The 21277-nt window shown below is 38.4% G+C and overlaps 1 protein-coding gene across 4 annotated transcripts in view; it reads right to left on the bottom strand.

Moving 5' to 3' along the window:
- The window catches only part of PPP1R9A (protein phosphatase 1 regulatory subunit 9A), a 138058-nt gene that overhangs the window by 59116 nt on the left and 57665 nt on the right, over positions 1–21277 (bottom strand). For all 4 annotated transcript variants that reach the window (XM_061468506.1, XM_061468507.1, XM_061468508.1 and 1 more), the window contains exons 3-5: positions 5674–5806; positions 5070–5190; positions 100–204 (exon numbers count right to left, since the gene is read on the bottom strand). In XM_061468506.1, the coding sequence (XP_061324490.1) occupies positions 100–204; positions 5070–5190; positions 5674–5806 (359 nt within the window). The remainder of the gene's footprint in view (positions 1–99; positions 205–5069; positions 5191–5673; positions 5807–21277) is intronic.

Below are 21277 nucleotides of genomic sequence, written 5' to 3'. Positions count from 1 at the left end.
AAAAGCTCTGACTCTGCTTGGTTGTACTGATACTCCTGTGAAAAAGGCCAGGTAATCTTAAGTACTCAATCACATCTTTTTTTCCTCTAAAATACTCACCTGACTTTCCCTTTGGTGTTTCTAAGAACAGTTGCAGCAAAATTTTGTGTAACACCAACCAGGCTGATTCCATCCACTTCCACAATTTGGTCATTCACTTGGATCCTTTACAGGGAAAACACAAGTATATAAATAAATGTGTGAATTGTTGGTGAATTTTCAGCAAAACTCAGCACAGAGAGATCATTTTAGTTTATTTTAAACAAAGACTTTAAACAAAAAGTCAGTCATAAAACATTTGAGGTAAATATGAAAAATTCATCCTTCCTTGCACAAGTACATCTCATAAATCCAGCTTCAAAGTTACCATTACAATTAAAAGCATCAATCATCCAATCACTTCCCTTGTATATAAAAACAGCAATACAAACTCTTAAATTTGTCATATGACTTAAATTAAATGAGATAGTTGAATGGTTCTTCTATCATTCTTTCCTAAGCCAGTCTTGAAAACAGAATAAGACATAGCTCTGGTATTTCATGCTAATAGCAAAAAAATGCAGCATTTAACTAAAACAACCTGCTCATCTGTGGAGAAAAGAGTGTCTGCATCAGACTTAATTGTGACATACTCTGTTCAAATATTTCATCTAACTTGCTCCAAAAAGATAAATTCCCAGTATAAATGTTATCTTGCTGCAACCAATAAAAATAAGACCTTCTACAGTTTTAATGAGGATTCCCTCTGAAACCAAACACCTATTGACAGTCAATATGCTGTCTGGTGCTGGAAAAGTTAAGCAGAATAAAAAACATGTTGCTTTTATCTGAAGCAAGCACTGCTGCAAAATCCCTAGAGCAGGCACTGGACTCATTTGGATTACAAATACTTGGAAAGAGGACTGCGATACTAAAATGTCCTCTAGAAATGCACAAACTCCTATCATTTCAAAAATCATTTAAAAAAAAACCAAACCCAAACCAAACACATTCAAAATTAATCAAAGGGAGCAACTTTCAAGTACTTACATGAATGCTACTGATCCAAACTATACAGTTTACAAAGGGTTCAAGAAATAGTTACAGGAAAATCCCATTTAAATTATTCAAATATACCTAAACCAAGTAATTTAATATCATAGGACATCACAGTGATAAGACTTTCTTTCAAAGAACAACTGAGGCTTCAAAAGGGGGCAGAAGCATTCTGACTTAGAGCACCAATTTCTTTGTCAAGTCTGAGGCAGGCAACTCTTCACAGTTCTATATGTGTTCAAGCAGTATCTGCAGTTCTTTGGACTCCATTGATGAGTAAGATATACAAGCTTTATTCTTTGGCAGCCTCATACCACAGAATTTCACTGTATTCTGGGCAGGATCTCCCTTCTATATATGAGAAACCTTGAAAACATTGTCTTTGTGACAGCCCATAAACTCTTATCTCGAAAACCAAATCAGGCATTTTGATCTCAAAATCTTGTTTCAGTTTTCACTGAACCATTTCATAAATACACCAACCATACTAATATCTGCTGTATGTCAATACTGTAAAAAATTATTACACTTTTTCTACTTTAGCAAACATGAGGTGCAGTCAGATGGATGCAGGAGTTCCAAGAAGAGAAGTTTAAGAAGTTGGTGCCCACTGAGTGGGAAGATGTCACCCTCTTGGCTGAAAACTAAATGGTGGCAGAACAACTGATTCCTTTCTTATGGCTATATAAGTATAGCTACAACACTTTATAGTGTTCTAGCGGTGTTCACACAGATTCATAGTTATAGTATTTCAGGTGATGAAACCTCATGTTAGGGAACTGTTGCCTGCAACTTTGTAGGTGGCTCTATCTCGATCTGCTGCAATTCAGTCTGATTCCATCTGTTTTTCAAGCATATTTTGTATCTTCTTCTTTCTTGTTTGTACACCTCCTAAATAAATTTCCAACTATTTTTTATGGCCACTGTTATCCAAACCTCCTATCTTTCTATACATACATATATTTAATTATATATAAACATACAAACATATCAAGAACCACATAATGAACTTAATTTTTATTCATATTATATAATCACATGTAACTTAAAAAACAGGTTTCCTGCATGCTGCCATACATATTCTGCACTGCCCAAACTAAAACACTCCCACAGCCATATTCTCCTGCTTCCTTCCTCTTCCTTGGGAATCCCCTCTCTAGCCCCATTCCAACCACACCTCTATAAGGCTGTAGCCTAGCACAAATCCTCCAGACAAGCCACCCCAGGCACCTTCTAGATCACCATATTCTCACAGCCATGTTCTGTGGAGAACCTGCCCTGCAGAGTCCCCTCCATTAGGAGCTCGAGGCTTCCTCCGACTCTCAAATCTGATTTCAAATATAAACAAAAAACTGGCTGAGGATGGCAAAGCCTGAATTACAGATGTTTAACTGCTTTTGCCATTAATTAAATTGGTCATTCCGACAATTATTTTCTAATGCTCATAACAAATCTTTGCCTATGTGAAGCAGCACTCCAATGAGGTAGCAACTACAGAAGTGAACCAACTGAAGTTACTTGGATAATTACTGCTCTGTATGATGAACTGAAAATTTAACCTAGAGTATTTTTCAAGTTAAGAACTGAAAACTGTTTTGAAGTGATGAACTGTTTTGAACTGTTTCAGAACTGTTGTTCTCAATGTTATCAAAATACTTTAAAATGTGAATGACTCATCACCAGAATAATTTGAAAGAAACAGCTATGAATTCATCCAGTTAAAGATTTTATTTTTCATCTTTAGTCTAATTATTTATTTCATATTTTATACACTATTAATAATCTCTCTTATTATTTATCAACACGCTTGCCTTTGGATTCATCTCAAAGCACCCTCCTCCCTGGTTAAATACTGCCACACAATGCCTTTTGATAGGACAACTAAACACTACCTGTTTGCTTGTAGCAACATGAATCAAGCCAGTGGTGCTTAATCACTGAGAAACCTCTTTGTACAGATTTTGGGAGGCATGTACTTTATATCATGATTTGATGGGTCTTTCAGTAAAAGATGGGTGTTATCCTACAGACAGTGTAATGTTTTAAACTGTAGTTTCAGAAGAGCCTGTTTGAAGATTGCTATGTGGTTACTCAGAATATCTGATGCAACTGCTGAAATAAAACTGTGTTTTCTGTTAGGAGACTTTGCTTTGCTATCAATGTTAATGATTAACTAGGCTTTTCACAAAGATGAGGTTAACAGGACCCTTTACAGTTGATGCACTTTATTAGAGAAGCAGCTGCTCCTGACTGAGAGGATTACATACCCCTTTCCCAAGTGAATGATCAGTCAGGCTCTCAAAGAGAAAACCAGAGGGCTGTTTCTCAGCTGACTGAACATTCAGCCAGTTGAAAACCAACGCAAATATTAGAATGGTCAAAGAAAGCTGTTATTTTATTCTTAGCTGACAAGCTCCTTTCAGATGCCATCTCAGGAAATGAAGGAAGAGACTTGTAATTGAACAGTAGCTTCTGTAGCCCACTCAAACACGTAAATAATGAGAGGAACAGAAAATACATATAATAGACCAGTAGTGAGCGACTCTGATTTTCAGCCAGAGACTTTCACACAGAATGCCAGTTGTGAGCTTACTGCTTTCTGGCTGAGCTCAAGCATACCTTTCAGACAAAAAATTCACTTAAATTTACAGTAATGGATGAAGTCATGACACCTGGAGGTGTCAGCTTCTTCACTTCCCTTCATAATTTTTAAGCCTGTGATAAATCAGTACTTGGCCTTCAACCTGGTATCTTATTGCCCAGATCAGTAAAGATACCTGCAAATGAAATCTAGTAGAGGGTATACTTTAGTAGTCCCAGAGTGATGTTATTAAACTTTGCATCCCCCTGTGCCATGTAGAGCCTTCTGATTTAATTTGTGTGGGGTTTCCACAGCAGAACAAACTTTTGCCTGGTTGAAAAGTTACAGGCGCTCATCAGTAAAGAACATGTTACTGCACTACATATTTTAGAAGACAGCATAAAATGTTTAGAGTTTATTGTTACTCTATTTACCTGCGCTCGTGTTTGGTATTATATATAACTAATATAACAAATCAGTAACAGTTAAAAATAGAAGTAGAGAGGTGTGTAAGCAGACTTAATTGCTAATGTATCAGCTAAGTAATATGTTATTTGCATGCAAATTTAAAAAGGGTATGTACTGGGACAAGCCAATAAATGACATGGGTTGGAAGATGTTTAAGAATACTTTTCATTATTAAATGATTACACAGTAAAGTGTTTTTCTAACTTTTAATTTGAAATACTGGCCTGACTGTGGCAGGTATTATGTAATACACAGATAGCTCTGTCCTGTATGATAGGAAATATTGTGTGTTCAAAAGGAATTCTTTAACCTGCACATACCAAGTAAGCAATTCTAGAAGCAACCAGGATTTATATGATTATCATGTAAGAATACAAACACCAATGTACTTCTTTAAAGGGCAAGATTTATGGTGCAGCTTCTTATTTCAATTGACTAACCCACTTTCAGTGCTGTAGGGGTGAAAACTGAACTCTGGAACAGAAGAATATGCAGAGTGAGAAATATAAAGTAACAGCCTGTATTAGTAAACTTGAAAAGAGGTGTATTTAGTAAGACTTTAAGCATTCAGATACACTAACTATTTTCCACATGTGGAGCAGACGTCTTTTTCAAAAGTACTGATTGTTTAAACACCTTTAAAATCTAAGCTACCTTCAGAAGTGATAGACAATTTTGAATCACCAGCTTTCCTTATGCTAAAGCATGGGGGTTTTCAGTAGTCATGAACACACATCTTTGGCAAATCTGTTCTCCTTAAGGAGACTGTTCAACCGTATGTCTTCTCATAACCACACCAGGTATTTGGGCCTTACCAATGAAGTCTTCAAATTTTACAGCTTTGAGTTATCATGACATACACTGAGCAAACAAGCCTTCCCTTCGAAAAATCATAATTGATACTAATTATTGCTGGGAAGGTTTCCAAACACTGAATCTGGTTTACCTGCCATCTCTTTCTGCTGCCCCACCTTCTGTTACTGTTTTGACAAATATTCCCAGCTTTTCGAGGCCTGCATCTGCTCCAACTCCCATTCCAATAATGCTTATGCCAAGTCCATCTTCATCTGTGAAAAAGAAAAGCAAAAGCAGAAACTTCTTACATTTGATTTGTACAGTTATTTGGTAAGTAAACATATATGCTTTGGCTCCTCTTGGTTTCCCATGTCACTACTATTAACAGTATTTTGCTTCCTTTTAAGAAATCTATTAAATTACACACAAAGAAGTGTCACCTTCACCTTATGAGTAGCTTAGAATGACAATCAAGAATTTTACTCTTCCTGTGGTGAGTGAACACACCGTATCAAGCACCTTGTAAAATCACGTGTTAACAGAATGTCACAAAACAATTCTCTTGGGGAAGTAAAGAACTGCATGTCCTGACCTGCCTCTTTAATTCCTTTTTAAACAATTTCTGAAATACAAAAAGCCAAGGTGACTAAGACAGATTCATGGAAATTCAAATTAGGCTCTGTAGGCATGTGTGGACTTCCTCAGGCTTGCAGATCAGTGTCACAGGAACTGAAAATGTCACACAGGCCACATACCTTTTTCTAGTTCAACTGGGAAGAGCTCCAGTTTTTCCACACGCTTCTCGAGTTCATATTCAGCTGATGCAGCCACTGGGTCAACTTCATCATTTCTCCTGTCATAGTCTTCATTAGAATATGTATTGAAAACCTGTGGAAACAGAACAAAAATCACTCAAACACCTACTCAAAAAAGACTTCCAACTTATGAAAATAACTACTGTTCTAATCCTGTGATGTTGCAGAGTTTGAAAAGGCTTTTCAATGACAAATTGCTCTTGTTCATTCAAACTTCAGGTTTTTAAATTTGTGCTTTTTCATTCACTTAAAGCACAAGTTTTGGTTGTAAAAGTCAAGTGAGTATAAATGATTGGTTTTTATTGTTTGTGATTATAAATGCAGAAGGTGACACTGAATAAGTCGGTCTACACATGTTAACATTTAATTCAACTCATTAAGATGCACTATTATTAAAGATCCACAGACATGAAAAAGCAAAATACACTGAAATTATGATCTGTATACAGCTTCTGCTTCAGTCTTTACTCCTAATGATGTTCTAATTTGCGTTCATCTAACCAAAGCTAGACCTGAAGATTACTGATCCACATTTACACCACTAATGGATATCATTAGAGATTACACTCCATATTGTGTATTAACTTTTTTAGGGGAGCAACATACATAACCATGGGTATTTTTATTTTTTTAACTAACCAGGTTTACAGCTTTATTTCAGCTTTAAAGCAGTAATTTTAATACTGACTGTATGAACCTTATTATATTATTTATGCTATTTTCTATCATACTTTCAGCATGAATATGGCCTTCAATCAGAGATTATTCAAACCTTCAGGAAATTTAAACAGTCAGGAAAAACATATTTTCGTATTTTAAGAGGTCAAAGTTTGCCAGCCTAATTCACTTAACTGTTCACATTTAGCAGTGATGAAAGGATACACAAAATTAGTGGTAGTAATTTTACTGAATTTCAGTTCCATGCATATATCATATTCATTACTTCTAATAAAGGAAAACGAGTCCTCTTCCTGTTTTACAGGCACCATACAGAAGACACAATTATATAGCCATGTTTTTCTGTATTTCTCTTACAACATAAACCACAGCACCATGCTATGTAGCTATATGTATATTCAGAAGAAGCAGGCTTGCTTGGAGTCTTCTTAATGACTGCCCTTGGAGCAAGCATGCCAGCTTGCTGTCCAGTGCAACAACAGCAGCTGTGCTCATATCCACCTGAGGTTTCACCTGCCCAAACAGCTGTTGGTGCACATTAACTTCTTTGAAGTAGTAAATATATTAAAGGTGCAACACTGAAATACTATTAAACACTACCACAAGTACAGTAACTGTGTTATGGCTAGCACAAAACCACTTCAAAAGAATTCCCAGCTTTGTACGAAGTAGTGGTCAAAACAGAAAAAGATGTTTGTCACTCCAAGGAAATTTAAGTCCTGTATTTTACAATGCACAGCATTTGCCTCTTCCAAGACCAAAAAAGAAAAAAAAGTTTTACAGGAACCCACAAACCTATCTCACACTGCTTTGCAGCGATACTGATGCAAGACAAATGCTCTTTTAACTAAGTCATGTTCTTAAGAAGCCTTAACAAAAATATCTAAATGCTGATTAAAATAAGTCCCGTACTAAATACTGCCCAATGCTGCTGAACATTTTAGGCTGCTTTAGTATGTATAAGATTGGAGAAAATACAGTGATGCAGTAATAAGCATTAAACGTAACAATTTACTTGGTTGGAAATTACCTGCAAAATCTATGTCCAAATTATGTCCACGCAATACACAAACAGGAAAGCCATGCAAACAGCCAACACCTTCAAAACGTAAGTGATCACCTTCAGCTCCTTCCTTCTGTTTGTGGATGCAATAACTGCACCTGCATCTAGTATGTTGTAAAGACCTTGAATGATGTATTAATTTCTCCTCCTGTTATTAACACCACCGGGTGTTTGAACTCCCAGTTAAAATGGAAAACAAAACACAGGGTGTCCATATCTGCTTAACAGCCCAACAAAGGAGTTCTGAAAAGTCTTTTGTTACTCCATGTCTTTCACAAACCTCTTACACAAGAAAAGGCTTTTTTTGTGTAGTGTACCCCTGGCCTCCTGTTTCTCAAAACACTTGAAGACAGGAAGAATCATAAACATGGTTTTCTATGTAGGCCACATCAAGCTAGAAAAAAACCCACAGATCTAATGATGCTAACGTGTATGTAGTGAAAAAGAAGTAGGTGCAAGACAGAAGGCCATCCTATTTATCTCTTGGTTGAGATGTACAACTCACAGCAACCATCTCTAACTTGACATGAGAATAGATCAAACCAGTCAGTGCCCACACAACAGTAACAAAAAGCCCTGCAGCATGGGGATGGGTAATCTCCCCTGGCAGCTTCCCTTCTTCTCGTTTGCTGTCACAGGTTTGCTGCACATCCACTGAGGGCTCCATATCCAAACCCAAACTCATTCATCCTGACACCAAGCAAAATAAGGAGCAATCAGGAGAGCCAGACCCAACGAAAACATTACTGCGCAAAGGTTTGACCAACAAACCTTTAAGACTGAAATGCAGCACCCGTGAAAACAAGTACAAGTTATAAACAACAGCTGTGAGTTTAGTTTGGAGTGTATAAAGCATGACAAGGGTGACCTGTGGAATGTGGAACACGGACAGATGTCCTAAAGAAAAATGGAGATACAGTCACTAGCTGTTGAAGGATGGCAAGACAGGCAGATAAATACTGCTTGCTGAAGACAAAGAACAGATGAGGGTAAAGTGTAAGGAAAAAATATGGCACAAAATGAGTTTATTTCTGGATTCTTTTTCATTATGTTAACTGGCCCTGTTCTTTTCCATGTGTTTAATGACTGGCATTAGTGTATTGTGGCAGCAGTTTCAAATTTGTTGCAAAGTAACTGGATAATTTTTTTTCAAGGCATCACACCATACATTGTGCTCTTGTTTGGGATTATCCTTCTTGAACCAGATTAGACAGAAGAAATGGCTTCTTGAATCTTGCTCGCTGCTGCACATGAAAAGGGAACTAAAGATGCTGTTGGTGTTGAACACAGTTACAATTCTGTGTTGAACACAGTTATAATTCTGTCTCCAAATACACTGTGCCTCTCTTATCTAGTATCTTACCTAAGCATTCAGAGATTGTAGGATCACTGATATTATCTAGGTAAAATAGTCTGTGTTTCCTACCTGCCATTAACTCACCATCTTTTGAACACTGGTCATATGATCTCGCCCACTGCCTTCAACATATCTTTTGACTAGAGGAAGGAGGATATTCTTGTATGCCATTTACCTCATTTTGCACAATCACATTTAATGGCTGACTGCTTCTATTAAATGAATCTCTGAGTGTTAAAAGGAAGAAAAGAAAATTTGTGCTTGGCAATTTTCTTTCTTTGTGAAACAGTCTATCCACCATAGTAACAAACTGCCTGCTCAGTACAGTCATGAGAAATGTCACTCAAGATTTTACATTGCTAAAAATAAAACAAACAGTTACAACTTTTTCGTCAAAGTATGGTTAACTTGATTCAAACAGACCTACTTCGTCACGACTGCTGCCCCTGTGTTTCCTAGAGTGTGTGTGTGATTTCAGACTCATGGGAATTCTCCCATTTCCTATTATTTAACAGATTTGGTTATGCTGCCACAACGGCCAAGTACCCACTACAATAAAGTCCACTGAGCCATTACTTAAAGAAAACGGTTTTGTTTTTTTTTCAGGAAAATCTCTGGTTGTACCTCTCCAGATATTTAGGGGGAGAAAAAGTTTCCAGGGAATTCACTTGCGATGTTTATTAGGATTTACAAGAGCACCTGTAATCCAGAAACAGTGGAAATAAAAAGCCACCACCAGTGGTGAGAACACATCAGATACCAATGCTTATACTTCTGTATTCTCCCTCTAGGGAGGGGAGTAGGCACCACAGCCACTACCTCACCATAATGATGCCATGTAACATGAATAAACTACTGCTTTTCCTCAATATTTTTCTTATTTCTGAAAATTCAGGATAAAGGTTTTGTAACTCTGGTGTGATAGAGGCCATTTAGAAAGTGATGCTAGGCATGGAGTGGTTATTACAACCTGTGATCCCAACCCAATCACTGCCATTACTATATGTGCTGCTGGTGGCCACCAACAAGCTGAGCTTGACATCATTAGTTAATCTTCAGGAGTAATCTCTAGGTAATGTAGACTTGTCAACGAGCAGAAAATAGCACCTGCCAGCAAAAGAGACTGGTATTGCCTGTGTGAACAGTAAACATTAATGAAACCCATTCTCAAAACTGCACAACAACCTATCTACCTCTTTTCCTTCCATCACAGTTCTTGGGGAAGAGAAAACAAAGCCATCTATCAGAGCACCTCCTGTCCCGCTATGGAGAACTGTGATTTTCAGGCACACCTGCAGGCATAAAAAAGCAATGCTGTTAGCCTTGGGATGATCCCAAACCGTCTCATTTTTTACAACTATCAAGGCAAGACCAAGGCCAGAATTTGGGTTTCCTGGATCTTGCATGGAAACAAGTTCCAGAAACAGCAGTCACATACTGTAAAGGGACTGAACGTGACTTCCCAGTCAGAAACACCAAATGCTCACTCCTTTAGTGCATGATGCTTGCTTTAGTACATAGGAGAAGTTCCACCAGAGTGATAACTAGTATTATTAAGCCTTCTTGTGTACCATTTGCAGAATGAAAAATTTTGAACACCTTTGTTCCATGCTTTCTTTGCAGACAGCGCAGAAACCAAATGGGTCATCTCTCCATACATCCAGGTGAGAAGCCCCAAGAAGGATAAGGTCTTCTTCTGGCCGTACCTCATTACTGTGCAAACATCCAATGCAGGAAGATGAATAATTACAGAACTACCTTATAGTTTTATCTTTTCGTAAGTCATATCCAGGGTGCACTGTGTATTTGCTGGAAGAGTCACAAAGTACTCTTATGTGGAGGGAACAAAACTTGGCACAGCCAGTGTCCACATTCAAAGAACATGGATCTTAGAGCACAAACTCTAAACTTTCCTATCACCCATTTACTTCTCTCAGTGAAGTTTGTCCTGCACTGAAACTGGGAGAAAACAGAAATGTACAAACACTAAAGGGAACTAATCAACCAGGCACCATGAATGCATCTTTTAGCAACCTTAATTATAATAGGTTAATTATATAGATTAATTGTAATAACAATTTCCTCTGAGTGGTTCTACCACATGCATGCTGTAGATTCTGGGAAAGATGAAAACCTAGAGGTTGCCTTTAATGCTGACATGGATGGAAATCAGCTGGAATTTCAGATAAGTTTTGTTGCAATTGTAAGGAAGAACCTAAATAAGGAAACCGTGGCTAAGCTGTTTGGACATAGGACATTCAGAAAAACACTACAAGTTGTGGATGACACCGTCAGTACTTTCCCATTCAGAGAAGTCTCTAAGTCTAGAATAGCACACAAAAGCACCTCCCTACCCTCCAGGAGGAAAACCAGGTACCTTTGCAGGGTTGCTGCCAACTTCTTCAGGGCAGTGTTACAATCATCTCTTGTTTTGAATATACTGAACTGGACTGCTGGATTTCCTCCACTAACGATGAGAAATTCTTTCGTGGGGAGGGAAGTGAGGACAAGCCATAAGAGTGACATAGGAAGAATCAGACACATTCATGGATGTCACACTGACGTAAATTGTTGTACCTGAAGCTGTGAGGAATACCCCTGTACAACACCCCACAAGGGCAGGAGACAGGCACAGCACTGGGGGTAACCTCTCTGGCTCTGTTGACAAAGCTAAATGAGAGAAAAAATAATCACAGTTTGACCATTCATAACCTTCTGCTTCAAAGTCCCCAGCATATCTCTGGGGACGAGTGAACTTCTGGCACCTGAAACAGGTGCTTCTTTTCTTTCTTGAAGAGTCTTTTCTCTACAGTATGGTCGCTTTGTCACAGTCAAAGGGAGTGAGTCACTGAGGAGAAGCCACCACAGGTTTCCTCTACATTTCCTGGCTTCGCTCTCCCCTAAAGCCTGCGTGGGCATCAGCTGTCAGTAATGCTTCACAGGGAAGCACCAAGGAGACAAAACTTCCCAAGAAGCAGGGATGAGACACAGATGGGAATTAGACAGTTGCAATACTGAAAGAAACTGATCATCTTAACACCAAAACTAAGCCTGGGGTTTCCCTCAGAAAGCTCTTTAGGAGAAGTAGCTGTTTTCAGTTATGATGAGAGGACATATCTGCTCGTTCTCTCTGACCTCTCCACTGCATTCACTACTGTCAAATCAGAAGGTCCTTCTGTTTCAGCTCAGAGAGGCTGCAGAGACTGAAAGTAACACAGCTAAAATGCCTGCATCCTTCCAAGAAGACTGCACCAATATACAGTAGTGCATTGAACTGCTCCTCCACAACAATCCCTTACCTGAGCATTTTAAAATCTATGCAGCTCAATACTGACATACTGGTATAGATATGTGGTCTTCCTGACAAATCAAGTAGAAAGTCAAAGCTTCAGATTTCTCTTTTTCTCTGCCATCTCAAATTTTCTGCATACAAATACCATTTTTTACCCTGCGTTTCTGCTACTTACTTTCGTTTCAGGTGTGACTTTGTTAAAACACCTGTTTTCATTATGTAAATTCCTGGAATTGGTAAAGTTTAATATCTATCTTCATTTATTATTTATCCAGTTTGTACTTGTTTTATTGCTGATGTACCAGGTTTGTTACAATTCATGTCACTACTTGTCTACATAGCAGAAAAATCTAAAATAACTGTTGCTGCAAATGAGATGTGTGCCCCATGTGAAAACTTCATGCTGTTACTCATAATTACAGGTCAGAGTAATTAGCAGGTACAAATAAGCCCTGGTACTGAAGAGTCAAACCAAAGCTAATACTAATCTGCTCTTATAGAGAGATTTCTAAGAATAAGCACGGGTGCGTGTGTGTGTGTGTTCCTGCAGTTCAATAATGAGTTACTCCAAGTGCTTTTAGTGACAGCAAACTTGTGCTGCAAGAGAATTGTTCCTAGGCTACAACTTTGACCAAAACAAATTTCATAGTGGAAGAATGTGAATTTTCTCATGCTGCATCCATTTATCCCGTGGTCCATTTGGACCCATGGATTTAGGGTCCAAAGCCTTTTGGAAAGAAGTGGGACGGTAGCCCTACACCACCACCTCTTCATACTTTAAGGGACTTGAGGACAACATAAGCTTCTTCGAAAACAAGTTATGTACTTGAGCAGCTATACAAAATGCAATGCTGGTCTCTTGAACAATGAGGACTCTGTTATACAACACCTAGTGCCCCTGTTCACAGTTGTGATCTGGCGCACACTGAAGAGATGAAAAGTGGAGACTAAACTGTCTCCCATGAGCATGAATCTTTGCAGACTAGGATTACCCTTTGGAGTAGCAGTCCTACTCACATGAAACTTCAGGAACATCATGGCATGAGAAACACAGATGACTTGAGTCATTTCTTTCTTTTCTACACAGGCAACAAATAACGGCCTCTAGGCTGCTGAGAGCAAATATGCCTCTAAGCCAATCCTGGAAAAACTTCAAGTATTTTCCCATAGTAACCCTAAAACCCCCCAGACTGGTCACTCACTGGCAAATATCAAATTACTTCAACAAAAAAAGGTTGAGAGTATTTCTCTGCTCTTTTTTTATTAAACTCATTTTCCATGCTTTCAGTAAGCAACCCTTAGACTTACCTTTTGCTGAAAGGCAACCTAAGTAACTCAACTTGGCCAACCTGAAAGGGTCACCCTGGTCAGACTTAAAAAGATTCACTGCTATCGAAATGTGGCTCACATGGTATTCTCAACTTGCACAGCTAATTAGGGTTGCTGCATTTCAGTTTTGTCGCAGTGAGTAAAACAGTGTGGTGCACTGAAACCTGGAGTTGACAAAGACATTTAAATAGTCTAATCTGAATATTCCTGGAGGGGTTTTTTTCATGTAAAGACTGGTTACAACTCAGAGGTGTCTTTTTGTCCTTTCCATCCTTCTCACTATAATTCTTTTGTTATACCCATTATTACAAATGGAGAATTCCAATACCGTCCTGTTTTTCTCTTACATTAATGGTACATACTAAATGATTTTCACTGAATTCTGTTTTATGAGTTTTGCAGACCTGAACCTAAATCTTCTTGGGCATTGGACTGTTTTTTGTAATACAGCAGCTTGGAAGCAACAGTATAATACAACTATTAAATGAACAGTAAGGTGACTCCCCTGAGTTTTACTGATCATATATGAATCCTTAGGAGAATTTTCATGTTTTGTGTACTTCACAGGTACACTTCACATACAATTCATTCCTTCGTTATTACCTTGCCTTTTTTTTTAACTTTACTTTGTATTACTGGAAGTTACTGACAAAAACCCTGTTTAAATCTTCTACTGTCTATTTTTGGTCAGTGATCCACAATGTAGAAAGAGAGAATAAAAATTAGGGAAAAAACCCCACCCTTGTATTTTTCATGACAGTAGCTTGACAATTGCAGGGAAAAGAGCCAAGAGAGAAGCTCCACCATACTGCATTCCCATAAAGCTCAGGGTTCCTTAGAGAAGTCTCTCCTGCCAGACTTCTTTGACAGATCCCAGACAGATAAGAGACCTAGGTGCTGCAATTTAACGTTACTGCTTACCGCAGTGCAGTACTGACCTTTAAACCTTAATGGCTTTGGCTGACAACTGCACCCCTGTTTCAGGGTGAAGTAAAAAAAGAAATTGCCTACACCTTGAGAGTGTCTCCACCCGGTAGAACAAAGAAGCACTTGCAACAACAGTACATCAAGAGTCACGCTATACAAAAATTATAAAAATATCAGCAAGAATGTTTAGGAAGAAAATCTGCTTCCAAGCAGATTTATTTTATCACTCTTTTGGAAATCCCCTCTATTGCCAAGGTAACAAACCAGCATGCTTAAGAACTCACTGTATCTTTGATCATGGAAATAAGAACGCAAATGAGAATATAGCGAGCTGAGTTTCACAAATTAATTATAATACCGTACAGCCTCAAGTCTGGACCTCTGGTGTCTAAACAAGTTTAAATGGATAGGACAGCGCGAGGCAAAGTTGCAGTTTCTGTCCTTAGACATTTATTCCTGAATCTTCTGCAGTGTTTCTTCTAGATCCTTGCATTGATGCCAATTCACATCATAACTGAGGGCGCTATTTTTCTTCTGCCTTTAAGAGTGTGACACATGAGCCAGCCAAGAGTAAATGCTGTTCTGGTACCAATTAGTACAGACTGCCATACAGTAGCAATGTCACCATGAATCAAAGTGTCAGTGTTTCCTCTCCCAGCAATCTCGCTCTCCCTCAGCCTACAAATCAAGATGTGCAAACACAAAGTAAAAATGCCACAAATGTTCTGAGAGGCAAACACCTGAAAAAAAAGAACACTGACTATTCGTAAGACATTCTTATTTCTATTTTAAATAAATCTCAGCAGAGATAAACTGTGTAACCTGAATGTTCACTACAAATGAATCTACAAAACCAAAACTGCACAAGAAATTCCTTTTATTCATTTACAGATGTCAGAACTGTTAAGAAAATAATTCAAAGGAAAAAAGCAGCACAAGAAATTGATCACAGGCATTAATTTAGAAGATTTGCTGAATAAATTATAGAGATAATTCATCCAACTATAGTTTTACTGTGAACATACAACATATTTTATAAACTGAACAAAAATGAATACAATGCTTTTATATATATAGAAACAGATACAGAGAAAAAACATAAATAGCGCATATTTCTATCCATCCCTTTACTTAAAGCAGAGAAGAGAGCAGAGGTAGAAGAGTTAGGCAGAAACAGTCTGATTTGGTGTCCAATTTTCTCAGTATTACATCATAAATACAAATCCTATTCTGCTTTTTTGTGGTGCAAAGATGCAGCTGCCCCAAGGTTTTTTATGACTCTCCCATCTACCTTGCCTCATTCCTAGCAGCTACTGCATTTGGCAATCTTTCCACCAGTGCCAGAAACCAGAAAACTTTACTGCCATGTCTCAGAGCAAGGCACAATAAGCAAAAGCAATTCCATACCAGACCACAGTGGGAGCCTTTCTGAACCTCTAATGCTGTGCCACCAGTACCTTTCACAATAACTAAGTTCATATAAAATGACTAAATTCTTGGACTTCTTTTAATGAGAAATTCTTACTTAATAAATTCTTTGACTGAGATTAGATTACTAAAGAAAGATGGTTTCATGGTCTAAGATGACTGTTATTTTCTAGTATAATAATATTATAGCTCCATTATATTCTATTAAGAAATACTCTTTAAGAAAAACTCAGAGATGTGTCAAACTCTTGCTTTGCAGAGTGCCAACGCACAGACTATTCGTTACTTAAGTACATAACTTACAAGTTGAAGCATAGCTTAAGTATGACACTAGATGTTAGACAGCCCTTCAGACAGCCTCTGTGCAGGGAAAATATAATACCTTGATTTAAGGTGGCACATATTACAGAGGGTATTTATTCAGTTTCTAGTACAAGCAGGTATTTTTCTACACCAACTAAAATGCTTATGACTCTAAGGAATCTAAAAGCTTTGGTAAGCTATTGCTACATTCACAGTAACATCACCAAGCAGTGATATAAGAGACCAATTAATGGAGTGTTGTGTTAATTTGCTAGGAGTGTTGCACCCACTCCCACCAAAACCCAGCCATTCAGCCTGTTAATGCCATTGCTTGTACATGAAACTGGACAAACAGGCAGAGGCTAAGAGGATTAACAGAAAAGCTTCTGTAATACACCAGAAGGTTTGCTGTATTTTGTAAACATCTTTCAAATGGGAAGTGCAAGGCAGCATTCTCAGAGCCAGATCACTACTCAATTACTTCTATTGTAGACTTACCAATCCTTTAATTGCACCTGCAGGCAGAATTAATTTTGGCTGACTGTCCTTTTTCTAATGGTAGTCTCACATTCACCCAGTTTAGCACAATGAATTGCATCCTAGTAAGATGTAAAACTGCCTAGAGCAAGCAAAGAATGTTTAGCCATTAAGCATTCATACCTAATGTATTGCATTACAGTTACTCATACCAATGCCTCAAAAATCAGACAGTCTGTATTTCCAGAGGAATTCAGTCTCCCTAATGCCTCTTAATAAGGTACACGGGGTAACAAAAACTCTAACACAAGCCAAGAATACGGGTGCCCTCCTCTGACTGCATTACTGGTTCAAATGTGCCAGCTCTAAGTGCAATTTAAAATATGTTATTAGCGGAGCAAGAAACAGAAGGTTACAAATGTGTGCACACGGTATATCCAAACAAATAGACAAAGAGAAGGAAGGATCATGGGGATAAGCTGGTATTAATGGATAATGCTAGGTCGGGATGAGACTACAGCAATAATGCCACAAAGTGGGGATTCAAGAGAAATACATTTAAAGTGACTCAATACACTATTTCTGGACATTTTTCAACGTCAATGTTTGCCATGACATCAGGCAGAAAGCCTGATATTATTCCCTTGAAATCAATTGCAAAGTTGATTTCATCAAACCCAAGAGAAGAAGTGGGAGTCCGTATTATGATTGGTTTTCACTCTATCCCTCATACTGTGGAACAACTAAACAAGCGTAGAGACCTACAATTAGTTTTGCTCGCCTGAAGTATTTATGCAATTCTACTCCTTGTGCCTAAATTTACTTTGCAAATTCAGATTTTATAGACGCTTCCTACATAGCAGTCAGCGATGCATTTGAAATACTGGAGAATCAAACGCAAAATGTAGCACCCAGTGCTGAGAAAGCATTTGTGGAGCTCCATAGAGCCCCCCAGCTTTTGGTACAAGGCTTCACGTGTCTGTGCCACAGGGTGCCAAAGACACTGAGGTAAGACTCAGCAACGCTGCTTGCAGGGCTGTTATTGCTGTGCCTCTAAAAAGCAAAGCAGAAGACCTTTGTTGGCCCCATCTACACCATCTCCTTACGTTGAAGAGTGAACATGAACCTTCTGCACTGCCACGTGATGGGAGAGGAAAGTTCTGACTCTTTGTCATGCTCCTGTCATTCACATACAGCAATACAACTTAGGGAAGCTACAGGAGTAAAATAGATGAAGAGTGGGAAATACATCCTTTTTGCTCTCTCTTGTAAAGAAAGAAAACGGTTTCGTCCTGGCTGCTGTGGGAAATGGGGAGGATGCACTTGTGCGTGTGCATTTTGGCATTTAGTTGTAGGGGGTTTGTCTGATTGTTTGTTTTCTTAAAGAGTTCTGGTGTACTTTTTTTCCCCACAGGAACATCCTGCTTTACTATTCTGGGGTTGACCAAGCACCTCCCTGGGCATGTCCTTAACAGTCCCAGCATGCACGGCTCTATTTGGGCAGAGCACCATGTCCGTACACATGCATTACTGGATATGAAGACAGACATGGGGTTAAATGTGAGCCCACTGTTGTCCCTGTCACATGCCAGCAGTGGAGACATATGGCAAACAGAGACCTTTATACCTGCCTTGAGTCCTCTGAGCTTTCTGTCTTCAAGAAGGCAAGTTTTTTTGCCCTGCTTCAGAGAGAAATAACTGAAGCTCAGAACAAATATTCCACCTTCTTGGAGAAACTAAAATATAAGGCTTAGCTTTCTGTCCAGATTTGTCCAAGCAAAGGAGGAAAAAGTGCTGTTTATCACGCGCAGAGATGGAGAACTGTGAAAGCTACAGAAGAACCTCTCTATATGTTGTGTCAATGTAGTGAGCAGAGCAGGGGGATCTACAAGAGCGCTGTTCAGTTATTACACCAGCTGAAGTGTGCAGCACACAGCTGGTATCGCTGTCACTCACAGTTACTGTACTCTGGTTACAAACAGCTGCACTTTTCTTTTAAAAGTAAAACAGACACCATTTAGTGGAAGCTGGACACACTCCAGATAACAAATTAAATCGGGTATAATCTGTACACGACAGGCTATAAACACAATAGAGTAAGCCTTTTTAATAATGCTAGCATTATTTTAATGGCTACTCCAGTCTAACGTAACGACTAAAGAGAACATACCCAAATATTTTAAGAATCCTGACATTTAAATATGTTTAAGTCACCTACTCTTTGCTATCTAAAGAAAATAGCAAGGCTGTGAATCTTGCCTAAACTAAGAGCTGTGAGTGAACAACCAGAGGAAGACAGCAAACTGATCTTACAAAACTCTGCTAGAACACATTTACACACACAACCACAGCTATTTACAAGAATCCATAAGCAAAATAAAAAGTACATGTCCAAGTTTTATAGAAGTACATCTTCTAAAAGACTTTTATAGCTATGGTTTCAAGAATAGCTGTCAGTGCTGAGAGGCTTCTTTTCCTGGGCAGTGCTATTACTCTTAATCAACCCTCCAGAGGTTAAACATAAGGAAAAAGAGAAAACAATTAGAAGCAATCTTTCCAAGTCCTTTGTTAATATGCTACTACTAACAAAAGTTAGTACTAGCTCAAGAAAACCACAAGAGATAACATTAACATTCACTGGGAAACCACACAGCAGACAGTTGGTACAAAGCACATGTAACTCCTGGCTTCTTCTTACCACTAAAAAACCCCATAGTGGATAAAACCACTGTCTTGAATGAGGAAGTTAGTTAGATACAGGCAATGTGGGAAAATAAGTATGTGGCTGGACATCAAAACAGTCATGCTGGTAAAACGTTAATCTTGAAAACTTTAATTCTAATCTTACTGTTATTGATTAAACACTCTGAAATTCTAATTAAAAAAAAACTTAAAAAAAACTTTAACAAAAGAGCACCTTTTACTTGCAAATAAACTATCTGGAAAATAGCCCCAGATGACAATTTTAAAGAGCCTTTTCCATTGTACTCGTAAACAGAATAACCACAAACACAGTTCTGTCTATAAATCTGCTCAAGTTTTAGCTTTTGATTCTTTGCAGTAAAATAGGAATAAAAGCCACACTGTTTAAAAGGATGCTATCAACCATATTAGCCTTGAAGGGAAGAAATGTTTCCACAGACTATTCAAGAGGAAAACCAATAAAAGTGCATGCCAGAAGGTAAAAATTCATCCAAATGTATTTATTGCTTAAGACCAACAGGCTCAGCCATAGATACAGAGCAGCTGCAGGAACATGTTCCTGCTGCTTAAGCACCAAAGTCCATCCACTGCTGGGTGAGAAAGCTGGGCAGAAAAGCCACACACAGGTCATACAGGCACCCCTCCTGGGTCTGGACCAAATAACATACAGGTTTTTACCTCTGCTTTTCTTCAGAGAAAAGGGAAAATCTTGTCTCTTTAGAATTCAAACACCTCCAGAAGCATGAGTACCCCAAACGCAACCATCACGGAGTTACCATAAAAAAGGAGAGCAGTGCACAAAACACGGAGGAGAAAAAGGCCATTGAGTTTTAAAACACAACTGCAACACTGGACAGTGTAGGGCATTCATCATTTTAGATAACTTTCCAAATGACATTTCAACACAAAGAGCTAAATGGTTTTGGTAACACAGAGAACATCAACGGTAGGTGGTTGTTACAGAACACGATGCAGAGAACTGGTAATCCTACAATGACAGTCAACTACGAAGTGTCTGACAGTATTTCAAATTAAAAGCAACTTGAATATATCATGCATGTTTTTTGCCTACTTAACCTGAAAGGTATGAGACATCGCTTCAATTCAAGTCTTCAAAATTATTTTATCTGATCAGGCAAGCTTCATAAAAACAGTATTAAAGTAATCTTAGCTTACCAAGCTTTAGGTCAAAAGCCTATCTGTCTTGCCAAAAGGGCAACTGCCATAATCTGCCTTAAATTAAAACTTTGGAATGGTGAATATACACTGTCTTCCATGCCCTAAGGTTAATTTTATTTCTGATAAATGTCATAATGTGACCCAGAAAAGAAGGCACAATAAAAATACAAACTGTAACTGTTGTATCTTTATGTTATAGGAGGCAAATTTATGGAAAAGTCACTTTTAGAATCATAAAATGGTTTGGGCTGGAAGAAGCTTTACAGGTCACCTAGTTCCAAACCCCTGCCATTGGCAGAGACACCTTCTACTAGACCAGGTTGCTCAAAGCCCTGTCCAACCTGGTCTTGAACACTGCCAGGGATGGGACAGCCTCAACTTCTCTGAGTAACCTGTTCCACTTGTGTTTTATTAACCTAGCAGACTTTTCTGAGCTTTTTCAAGGATAGGTGCTTTAAAACAAGATGCACAAAATGGGTTATATCACATGCGCACAAAATGCATTTTAGATACAAGAGCGGTTCTTCATACTGAAGCTTTTTTAATTTGTTCTAACAAACTTTTAGCTGCCTTATGTTTTATACTGATTTCTGCAAAAACAGATCAGGACAAAAATCCTTCCACTGAGTAGTAAGAACAACTTAAAGGCTGTCACACTGCCTTTCAAAAAATGCTTGGCTATCTAAGGACTTATGTAGGGAACCAGAATGTAGTCAGCAAGATACTATTGCTACATGATAACCACCTAGATGAAAATCCCTCTGTGTGTAATGCAAGATAACTGAATCCAGGTTAACCCTCTTGGTTA

This window comes from Pezoporus flaviventris, unplaced genomic scaffold (assembly GCF_033815535.1).
Source record: "Pezoporus flaviventris isolate CSIRO_AGI_PZ_B2104156 unplaced genomic scaffold, CSIRO_AGI_Pfla_v1 ptg000047l, whole genome shotgun sequence".
NCBI lineage: Eukaryota > Metazoa > Chordata > Aves > Psittaciformes > Psittacidae > Pezoporus > Pezoporus flaviventris.
The sequence above is the reverse complement of the archived record's forward strand: the minus strand, read 5'-3'. Positions and strand labels throughout refer to the sequence as shown.